The sequence below is a fragment of the Tupaia chinensis genome, unplaced genomic scaffold (assembly GCF_000334495.1).
Source record: "Tupaia chinensis unplaced genomic scaffold, TupChi_1.0 Scaffold000028_1, whole genome shotgun sequence".
Lineage (NCBI taxonomy): Eukaryota > Metazoa > Chordata > Mammalia > Scandentia > Tupaiidae > Tupaia > Tupaia belangeri.
The window spans coordinates 3,756,894-3,767,787 of record NW_006159458.1 but is presented as its reverse complement, the minus strand read 5'-3'; the positions used below and the strand labels follow the sequence as shown (position 1 = coordinate 3,767,787).

Below are 10,894 nucleotides of genomic sequence, written 5' to 3'. Positions count from 1 at the left end.
AAGCACACCCAGATGGGGTGTGATCATGATGCAATTCTTTCTCCTCTGTTTCTCCATTCCAACTGGATTTTGGCACACATGCACATGTGCCTGGTGTGTTTTTCAAGCTGCTGGGAAGAGGATTTGAGCCACAGTCGACCCTGTGGTCACTTAACCACTAGGTCCTAGAGTCAACCCTTCACTTTTATGTTTTTGTTGTTGTTGTTTTTAGTTTTGCTATAAGGTGCTTGTGTTCACTTGAGAGGGAAAATAAAAGTGAGAAATCAAACCCCCTGGGGGGTGGGGAGGTGGTCACCCCACAATCCCTTCTCCATTCTCCTCTTAAGATTTTGAGTGGGCATGCACACACACGCACCAGGCATGATTTTCTAGCTGCTGGGTCTGGGACTCGAACCACGCAGTTGGCCATGGGAGATCTAGCCGCCTTAACCTCCCTGCTACCTGGTGGCCCAACTGTCACCTCTTCTTTAAAACAAAACAAGACAAATGTAAAAATAAAAGAATGTCTAGAGGTGACCCTTAGTCAAGTGATGGCCTATTTTTGTTGGACTAAAGAGCTCATGGGTGTTTGAAACTTTAAAGGAGTATGTCTGGTTTTCCAGGTGTAGTTAATTCAGTTTGATATCTTTTCTTCAGCAACTTATTCTGGCTATTGACTGGTATTCATGACTAGCCATGCAGCAATCCCTTCTCCTCCATTCTCCTCTCAGGATCTTGGGCACGCACGCACACGCACCCAGCGCATAATACACCTGTTGATCTCACCTTTTGAGGCCTAAAGATATAAGCTAAAATAAACTGATTCCTGAGGTTCTCCCTATCTACTGAGAATATGAACATACATGTATGTTTCAAATCTTTTCTAAAATTCAAGCCTGTCTTCTGCTGTTATGGATGGTTAATTGTAAGATGAAAGCTTGAGAAGTGTGTAATATGTTACAATTATTTTTTTCCAAATATATTTGTCTAGGTGGCTCATATCCGAGCAGAAAGAGATATTTTGGTTGAAGCAGATGGTGCCTGGGTGGTGAAGATGTTTTATAGTTTTCAGGATAAGAGGAACCTTTATCTAATCATGGAATTTCTTCCTGGAGGTAAAAGCAAACATTATAGCAACGACAAGTGGACACAAACATGTCTTTATATATGATAATAATTTTATTTGATACAGTCACTTTTATACTCCTAGCTCTGAGATTTTACATAGTCAATTTTTTCAAAAATTACTTCCATAATACTCATTCTGACCACAAATGATAAAGTATTGAAATACTAGCATTCTGGGTCCACTGTATATAATTAGAGTGTTGTAAGACTAGAATTAGGAAAAAGAAGACAACCCAATGGGCAATTACACAGAATAGGTAATGGGGTACACAGAGTAAGATAATATACAGAATGGGATAGTGCATGAAAGAGAAACTGGCTAGTCCATAAGTATATAGGAAAATGTTCTACTTCACTGTTACTCAGGGAGATGCAAATAAAATAAGGAGATAGCCATCTCCTATTCATCTGATTAACAAATATATTCAAGTCTGATATTACTGTACTGCCGAGGTTGTGGGAGAAAATGGCCTTTTGTAAACTGTTCCCTAACGTTTACAAAGGGCAGTACAGAGAGGTTCAGGGACACTAAGAATGCGTGTGTCCTGTGATCCAGCACTTTCACCACCAGATGTGTCCTCCAGAGAGTCTCTCTAACAAGAGACCTGTAAAACAATGTGCGTTGCAACATTGTCATAATAGTGAAAAATTGGATGCAATATGAATTATTCACCAGCAGAATGGATAATAAAATCCAGCATAATTATATGGTGAGATATTTTATAGTCATTAGAAGTCATAGGCTCTATCTGATTCAAGAATAAGGTCTCAGAAGCACAGTGAATAAAGCATGATGTAGAATTGCACGTACTGTTTGATACTCATGTAATTTTTAAAACAGAGAAGACCATAATTCATAGATTAATAGATGTATATGAAAACATATTTATAAATAAGCTAGGAAGATACACACCAAATGAAATCATGATAGTTGTTCAGCAAAGAGGAAAAGGGAACAGAGTGGAATAGAGAATAGAGAACACCTATGCATGTTACATATTTATTTATTTATTTATCTTAAATGAATTATTTTATTTGATTGTTTTATTTATTTTTTATTTTTTTGGAGAGATTTTTGCCATAGGGCACATGCACTCGCCAGAGAGACAAAGAGACAGAAAGCGAGAAATCACCCCACAGGGGGGATGGCCACGCTGCAATCCCTTCTCCTCCATTCTCCTCTCAGGATCTTGGGCACGCACGCACATGCGTCCAGCATGAGTTTAAGCTGCCAGGTCGGGACTCGAACTATTGTTGACTACATGGGAGTCCAGTGACATAGCCATTACACTAAATGCTGGTCCCTGTTTGTTGTTTTAATTTGACCAGAGAGGAGCAGAGAGAGAAAGTGAGAAAGCAAGCTACCAGTTCCAGGACTCAAACTATGGTCAGCCATGTGGGAGTCCAGCCCCTTTAACCACCACACCACCTGCTGCCCCCTATTTTTTAATAAAAGACTCAGAGCATATATAAAAAAAAAATGTTATTAGTTGCCAAGTTTACACTATGTTGTAAAGTGTACCAGTATTCATAATAGTTAAAACAACTTAACCATTTGCTTTTTTTTTTAATTGCCAGAGGGTGTGTATGTGCTTGGCAGAGACACAGAGAAAGAGAAGGAGAAAGCACACCCAGATGGGGTGTGATCATGATGCAATTCTTTCTCCTCTGTTTCTCCATTCCAACTGGATTTTGGCACACATGCACATGTGCCTGGTGTGTTTTTCAAGCTGCTGGGAAGAGGATTTGAGCCACAGTCGACCCTGTGGTCACTTAACCACTAGGTCCTAGAGTCAACCCTTCACTTTTATGTTTTTGTTGTTGTTGTTTTTAGTTTTGCTATAAGGTGCTTGTGTTCACTTGAGAGGGAAAATAAAAGTGAGAAATCAAACCCCCTGGGGGGTGGGGAGGTGGTCACCCCACAATCCCTTCTCCATTCTCCTCTTAAGATTTTGAGTGGGCATGCACACACACGCACCAGGCATGATTTTCTAGCTGCTGGGTCTGGGACTCGAACCACGCAGTTGGCCATGGGAGATCTAGCCGCCTTAACCTCCCTGCTACCTGGTGGCCCAACTGTCACCTCTTCTTTAAAACAAAACAAGACAAATGTAAAAATAAAAGAATGTCTAGAGGTGACCCTTAGTCAAGTGATGGCCTATTTTTGTTGGACTAAAGAGCTCATGGGTGTTTGAAACTTTAAAGGAGTATGTCTGGTTTTCCAGGTGTAGTTAATTCAGTTTGATATCTTTTCTTCAGCAACTTATTCTGGCTATTGACTGGTATTCATGACTTGATTATCAACTCTGATCTGATTTCACTTTACATATAGAGTGCTGCTGATTTAATGATGATTTGCCTTCATTCTTTTATTTTACTTTCTTTTTTAAAAAAAATTTTTGCTATAGTGCTAGAGAGACAGAAAACAGAAAATCACTCCCCACAATGGAAAGCCATGCCACAGTCCCTTCTCCATTCTCCTTTAGGGATTTTGGACTTACATGCACATGCACCTGTCATGAGGGTTTTGTTTTGTTTTTTTCATTATTTTATTTTGGGGCCAGCAGGTGGCATGGTGGTTAAGGATGCTGGACACCCACATGGCCGACCGTGGTTTGAATCTCAGACCTGGTGGCTTGCTTTCTCACTCCATTGTTGCTGACAGGTGCCATATCATTAGGCCTATGATGGTTGTGTCTGTACTGAACTTAGACATCTGTTTCCTTGTCATTATTCCTTGAACAGTACAGTCTTAACAACTGTGTACATAGCATTTAGCGTGGTATTCTAAGTAATCTAGAGATGATTTCAAATATACGGGAAGAAGCGCTTAGATTGTCTGCCAAGACAAATACCACACCATTTTATATAAGGGACTTTAGTACCCACAGATTTTGGTATCCATATGGTTCTGGAACCAATCCCCAGAAGTTACCAAGAGACGACTGTATTCCCCTTTTGAGGCATTTTCCATAACATGATACATTCTTTTATTTAGGTGACATGATGACATTACTAATGAAGAAAGATACTCTGACAGAAGAGGAGACCCAGTTCTACATTTCAGAGACTGTTCTGGCAATAGATGCCATCCACCAGTTGGGTTTCATCCATCGGGATATTAAACCAGACAACCTTTTGTTAGATGCCAAGGTATGTGAATAAACTAGTTAATGATAAGGTTGCTGATTTTCTGTAGAATATTTGAACAGATTTTGTGAATGAAAATGGGCAACTGTGATTTCGGTTATCATTAAACGTTATTTCATGATACAACTCTGGAGTGCAGTGACATCAGTGGAATATGGTTGTCTTTGTTTCTTTTTCTCTTTCTTTTTCTTTTTTTTAAAATTTGTTACAGGATGTGTGCGTTTGCTGGACAGTGACAGAGAAAGAGAAAGAGGGAAATTGAGAAAGCACCCTCAGAGGAGATGGCCACGCTGCAATCCCTTCTCCATTTTCCTCTGAGGATTTTAGGCAGGCGTGCACATGCATGCACACACACACACACACATCTAGCATGTTTTTCAAGTGGCCGGGTCCAGCCTCAAACTGTGCAGTCAGACATGTGAGATCCAGCTGCCTCAACCACGATGGTGCTAGCTGGCCCTGCCCATCTTTTTATCTTCCTCCATTTTCTACTTCTCTCTCTTTTTTTTTTTTAATAAAGAATTATTTTTTATTTTAACTTTATTTATTTCATTGATTTCATTTTTTTAATTTTAATTTGACCAGAGAGGAACAGAGTGAAAGAGAGAGAGAGAGTGAGAAAGCAAGCTGCCAGGTCTGGGACTGGAACCATGGTTGACCATGTGGGAGTCCAGTGCCCTTAACCACCATGCCACCTGCTGGCCTCCATTTTCTACTTCTTAAAATTGATCTTCAGATATTTATAATCTTACATTTTCACCTGTATAAATACCAAGCTAGAATTTCACAGTAATTATGTTTATAAAAAGAAGTTGATAATAAGGCTTTTTGTATACAAAATTAATATAATTCAACTTCACTGGATTTTTTTTTTTTTTTAGGGTCATGTAACATTATCTGATTTTGGTTTGTGCACGGGATTAAAGAAAGCTCACAGGACTGAATTTTACAGAAATCTCACACACAACCCACCAAGTGACTTTTGTAAGTTTGATATTTTTTCTGGTTAAAATATGATAGCTAGTTTAATTCTGTACTGTCAAGAACTGAAGGTTTTCTTCCTTCCTCTACACACTCCTTAAGTATTGTTTTAGATGCATACATGTAATTTTGTTGTTTTGGTGAGAGTTTTTCCCTCATGATTACAATTGCATCTTGTTGAAATTAGCATTTCAGAACATGAACTCGAAGAGGAAAGCAGAGACCTGGAAGAAGAACAGGAGACAGCTGGTGAGCCAACTCTGTTTTTTTTTTTTATGAAATCATTAATTATTATTATTTTATTAATTATTATTTTGTTTGCTGTAGCACACATGCATTCACTGGAGAGAGGCAGACAGAGAGAGAAAAAGAGAAGGAAAGCAAGAAAGTAAGCCGCCAGTTCTAGGACTCGAACTCTAGTTGGCCATATGGGAGTCCCATGCCTTAACCAGCATGCCACCTGCTGACCTCAAGCCAACTCTGTTTCTAAGAAACAATTTTGTGCCCTAGTCCTAAAGTCACACCTGGTTCTTACTTAATTTTCTATCTTCACAATGATTACTTTGAAGCAATGATGGAGCTTGATTTGGGATCACACAGCTTTCTTAGTTTTACTCTAAAGTTTCCTTGCTTATAATATACTGAACAGTTGATTTTTCCTTTCTGAATACTTTATCCAACATACGCATACTTTATCGGTTCACTAGTAAGTAGCACTTGAATAAAACTCTCTGAGCCGAGTATGATTTTGATCAATGACTTGTGATTTCCAGTTTTCTATTTTCTGAACCTATGGTGTAAGTCCTGATACAACAGATACCCACCAGCGAGCTAGGTGGTTATGAGTTTTCTAAGAACTTTATACATAAACAGGAAGTTTGGCATGTCAGCAGTGTTATAATAAATAGATAAAAATCAAAAGCAGGGACCAGCACGTGGCATGGTGATTAAGGTGCCAGACACCCACATTACTGACCATGGTTTGCATCTCGGATCTGGTGGCTTGCTTTCTCTCTTTCGCTTTCTCTCTCTGGTCAAATTAAAAAATAATAATAACAAAAGGAATCAAATAAATAAATCTTCCCAGAAAGTGGAAAGTAGATTTAACACAGGTAAATGTAATGCTCCTTTAATATAGAACTGCAGTCTTTTTCTTATTATTTTATTCAGAGTAGGGAACACATATGCACTGAAAGAAAGTACCCTTCAATAAGGCCTGGTCATGCCACAACCCTTTTTCCTCCAATTCTTCATCCTTTCAGGACCCTGTGCACTCGTGTGTGTTCACTCAGTGTGTTTTTCCAGCCACCAGTGCTGGGACTGAACCCTGGTCTGCCATGTGGGATGCAGCTTTCTCTGTGCAGCAGTTAGCCACTGTCCTCAGGGCTGGCCTCCCCCGTCTGTTTTTAACCCCATTAGTTACAGTCTCTTCTTAGCACATATAGTCTCTAACTTACCGTGGTTCAGTTTTACAATACTTCAGCTCTATGATGGTTATATCAGGATATTAAATGCATTTTTGACCTATTATGGATTTATTGGGATACAATCATTGTTGAATTGAAGAGTATCTGTGCAAGGATTGCTTCCCCTTTTCTCTCTCTTTATCCTGTTAACAAAGTACACAAATATTTTTTAAAAATATTTTATTTAACTTTATTCATCATCATTGTTATTACTTTAATTTGACCAGAGAGAGACGCAGCGACAGGGTAAGTGAGAAAGCAAGCTACCTGGTCCAGGATTTGAACCGTGGTCGGCCATGTGGGAGTTCAGCAACCACTATGCCACCTGCCAGCCCTACACCAACATTCTCAAAGTTAGGAATGTGCCTTTTAACTTTCATTTCCTGATTTCTTGTACAATGTGTGGCATATAGACACTCTATAAATATTTGTTCAACTCAACCAAGTAATGAAAGAAAAACTAAGTCGATACTCCTTTAGGAAAGGAAATAGACTGAAAAATAATAATTTGATATCCTCTAAAAAACAAATAAAATTACCTTTGTATTATTGAACTTATTCTCTCATTATCCCAAGTAACTATAAACTTCCTGTGCTTATAAAACATGCCACTGTTTTAAAATTGTATTGAACTCCATAAATATTGAGGAGAAAAACTATCTTTCTTTTAAATGCATCATTTTAAAAACCAGGCTTTAAAATTGGGAAAGAAGTGCTGTATTCTCTATTTTTAAAGAGGAGACAACTACGGTGTGTAAATTCCGTGTCCCTGCCCCCTATTTATGGAACTTTCGCAGGCGATGATTTGTGTTCTCGTGGCCAGCAGTTGCCGAGCTGCACATCAGCGTTTCCCAAAGGAGAAGGAGGGGGGACTCTGTCGATATTTGGGGCGGGACATTCTTTAGTACCTGGGTTCTTGCCTGCTAAATGTTAATCATATCTTCTCCCCAGGCCATGAGAAACAACTACCCTAAAGAAATAGTTCTTGAGGGCCAGAAGGTGGTGAGTGGTTAAGGCACTGCACTCCCACAGTGACTGCAGTTCGAGTCTCAGACCTGGAGGCTGGAAACACACTGACTGCTTGTGGGTGCCCAAAATCCTGACAGGAGATTGGAGGAGAAAGGAATGTGGCATGGCAATCCCCCCAGGGGAGTGATTTCTCACTTTCTTTCTCTGTCTCTCCAGTGAGCACACATGCACCCTATAGCAAAAAAACAAACAAACAAACAAACAAACAAAAAAAAAAAAACAGAAAAAAATACTTATAAAAAGAAGTAGTTTTTGTAAAATTTTTATATGAATTAAGAATAGCTTCCTTAAGGATAGGGAGTGCTCTGGAATTAAGCTTGTAATGAAGATACCTGATGTTTTTATAGTAGTTTGTTTAGAAAGCACATTTCTTCTTTCTTTTTTTTTTTCATCCTCAATATCAACTCTGTTAGAGCTGGTATGCTGGTATTATTACTCTAGTTTTATGTAAGTGGAAGTAGAAGCTCAGAGAGGTTGAACAGCTTGCCAAGAAATGCATTATTAGAGAATGCAGAAACCAAGTCTACTGGTTTCAATGTCTTCACTTTTTTTTTGGAGAGACTTTTTTTGCTATAGGGCACGGGCGCTAGCCAGACAGACAGAGACATAGAGACAGAAAGCGAGAAATCACCCCCCAGCGGGGATGGTCACGCCGCAATCCCTTCTCCTCCAGTCTCCTCTCGGGATCTCGGGCACCCATGCACATGCGCCCGGCGGGAGTTTTAAGCCACCGGGTCCGGGACGCGAACCGGGGTCGACTACGTGGGAGTCCAGCGACATAGCCATTACGCTAACTGCTGGTTCCCTTCACTTTTTTTAAAAGAGATTTTTGCCTTAGGGTGTGTGCACTCATTGGAGGGAGAGAGAGAAAGAGACAGAGAGAGGGAAAGTGAGAAATCAGCCCCCCAGGGGGATGGCCACTCTACAATCCCCCCTCCCTCCTCTGTTCTCCTGGGATCTTGGGCACATATACGTGCCCGACATGAGTTTCAAGCCACAGGGTCCAGAACTCAAACCGTGGTAGGTCCTATGGGAGTCCAATAACATAACTACTATGCCATCTGCTGGCCCTTAATGTCTTCATTCAAAAAAAAAGTGGACTTAGAGGTTGAAGTTGCTGGATTCCCACATGGCCAACCGTGGTTTGAGTCCTGGACCTGGCGTGGTGGTTAAGGTGCTGGACTCCCACATGACTGACCATCGTTCAAGTACCAGACCTGGCGGCTTGCTTTTTCACTTTCCCTTTTTGTCACTCTCTCTGGTCAAATTAAAAAATAATGATGATGAATAAAAGTAAATAAATTCTTTAAAAAATGGATTTAGGGTTACATATGTAACTAGTTAGGCTTCTTGGGAGGCAGAAATCACAAATTCTATAATGTGTTATTTGATGCAATACCTGTCATTAAGCCTTGCATGTGATAAACATGCACAGTAAATGTTCAGTGGAAATTTAGGGCCAGCTTGTGGCATGATGGTTAAGGTGGCTGGACCCACATGGCTGACCACACTGGTGTGTGTGTGTATATACCCAATTCCCAAAAGGAGGGAGAACGGAGAGGAGATTGCAGCATGACCATCCCCATGCGGGTGCTTCCTCACTTTCCCTCTCTCTGGAATTCATACACCCTCTGGCAAAATTGTTTTACAAAATGAAAATTTAACTTCTCTATATATTGCTTTTTGTGGTAGTAAGCCATACTTGTTTAAATTTTTTTTTTTTTTTTTGGAGAGGTTTTCGCTATAGGGCGCGTGCGCTCGCCAGACAGACAGAGAGAGAGACATAGAGACAGAAAGCGAGAAATCACCCCCCAGGGGGGATGGTCACGCCGCAATCCCTTCTCCTCCATTCTCCTCTCGGGATCTTGGGCACGCACGCACACGCGCCCGGCGTGAGATTTAAGCCACCGGGTCCGAGACGCAAACCGCGGTCGACTACGTGGGAGTCCAGCGACATAGCCATTACGCTAACTGCTGGTTCCCTAAATTTTTTAAACTGTTAAAAATGCTGTTTTGACAAGCTGCTCTTCTGTAGGCATATTCCACAGTTGGGACTCCAGATTACATCGCTCCAGAAGTGTTCATGCAGACCGGTTACAACAAACTGTGCGACTGGTGGTCGCTGGGAGTGATCATGTATGAAATGCTGATAGGTATGTTTTACCATCCATATATGTGCATAATGTGTGTATCACCCTGCGTGCCGTTGTTTGAACATACTGCGGATACCACGGCAACAGTGTCTCAGCTCTTTCAAGCCTATTTCTGACATTCCCCAGTGTTAAACGCATGCTGAAGAATACCAGTGAGCTCCCCAGAGATCCTTTTCACGAGGGGAGATATTTAACCCAAACTCCCAGCTATCAACACTTTCACGTACAGGCAGGCAGTGCTTTAAATTCTTTACTTTATTGGGAGTTTGACTGTCAGTGGATGTGCCGTGGCTTGAATAGAGCACTCAGGGCTGTTTTGCTTCTTGTGCCACACGCTTTGAAGGTACTGATGACAAAAGCTAATACAACTTTTTGCTTTTTTTGATACATAGGATATCCACCTTTCTGCTCTGAAACACCTCAAGAAACCTACAGAAAAGTGATGAACTGGAAAGAAACTCTAGTATTTCCTCCAGAGGTTCCTATATCTGAGAAAGCCAAGGACTTAATTCTCAGGTTAGCGGTTAAATACCTAGAGGAATTCACAGTATCTTAAAACTTCACAGTATCTAAAAGACCCATTTCACTCTTGGGTAGGGAGAGGGAACACTGGTTATCTATATAGTCAAAAAGATCAATCATGAACAAGTGTTTCAAAAAAGAGAACTCTTAAAAGAAAGTATGAAGGAGAAAAAAAGTTAGGGGCCAGAAGGTGGCATGGTGGTTGAAGTTGCTGGATTCCCACATGGCCAACCGTGGTTTGAGTCCTGGACTGGCAGCTTGCTTTCTCCCTTTCCTTCTCTCTTTTTCTTTCTCTCTCTGGTCAAATTACAAAATAATTAAAATGACAAACTAAATAAATATTTTTTTAAAATTACAGACTAAATAAATAAGTATTTTTTTTAAAAAGGAGAAGTTAAGAGGGAAGAGGTCTTAAATTATTTCAGTTACTGATACGTAGTAAAAGCAAAGACACTTCTTTTATAATACAACAACCTGATCCCATTA

General features: G+C 40.3%; 1 protein-coding gene across 3 annotated transcripts in view; it reads left to right on the top strand.

The window, feature by feature from the left end:
- STK38L (serine/threonine kinase 38 like) overlaps window positions 1-10,894 on the top strand; it is a 106,248-nt gene that overhangs the window by 90,179 nt on the left and 5,175 nt on the right. For all 3 annotated transcript variants that reach the window (XM_014587209.2, XM_014587210.2, XM_014587215.2), the window contains exons 7-11: window positions 4,106-4,260; window positions 5,139-5,241; window positions 5,426-5,487; window positions 9,769-9,886; window positions 10,279-10,402. In XM_014587209.2, coding sequence (XP_014442695.1) covers window positions 4,106-4,260; window positions 5,139-5,241; window positions 5,426-5,487; window positions 9,769-9,886; window positions 10,279-10,402 — 562 coding nt within the window. The remainder of the gene's footprint in view (window positions 1-4,105; window positions 4,261-5,138; window positions 5,242-5,425; window positions 5,488-9,768; window positions 9,887-10,278; window positions 10,403-10,894) is intronic.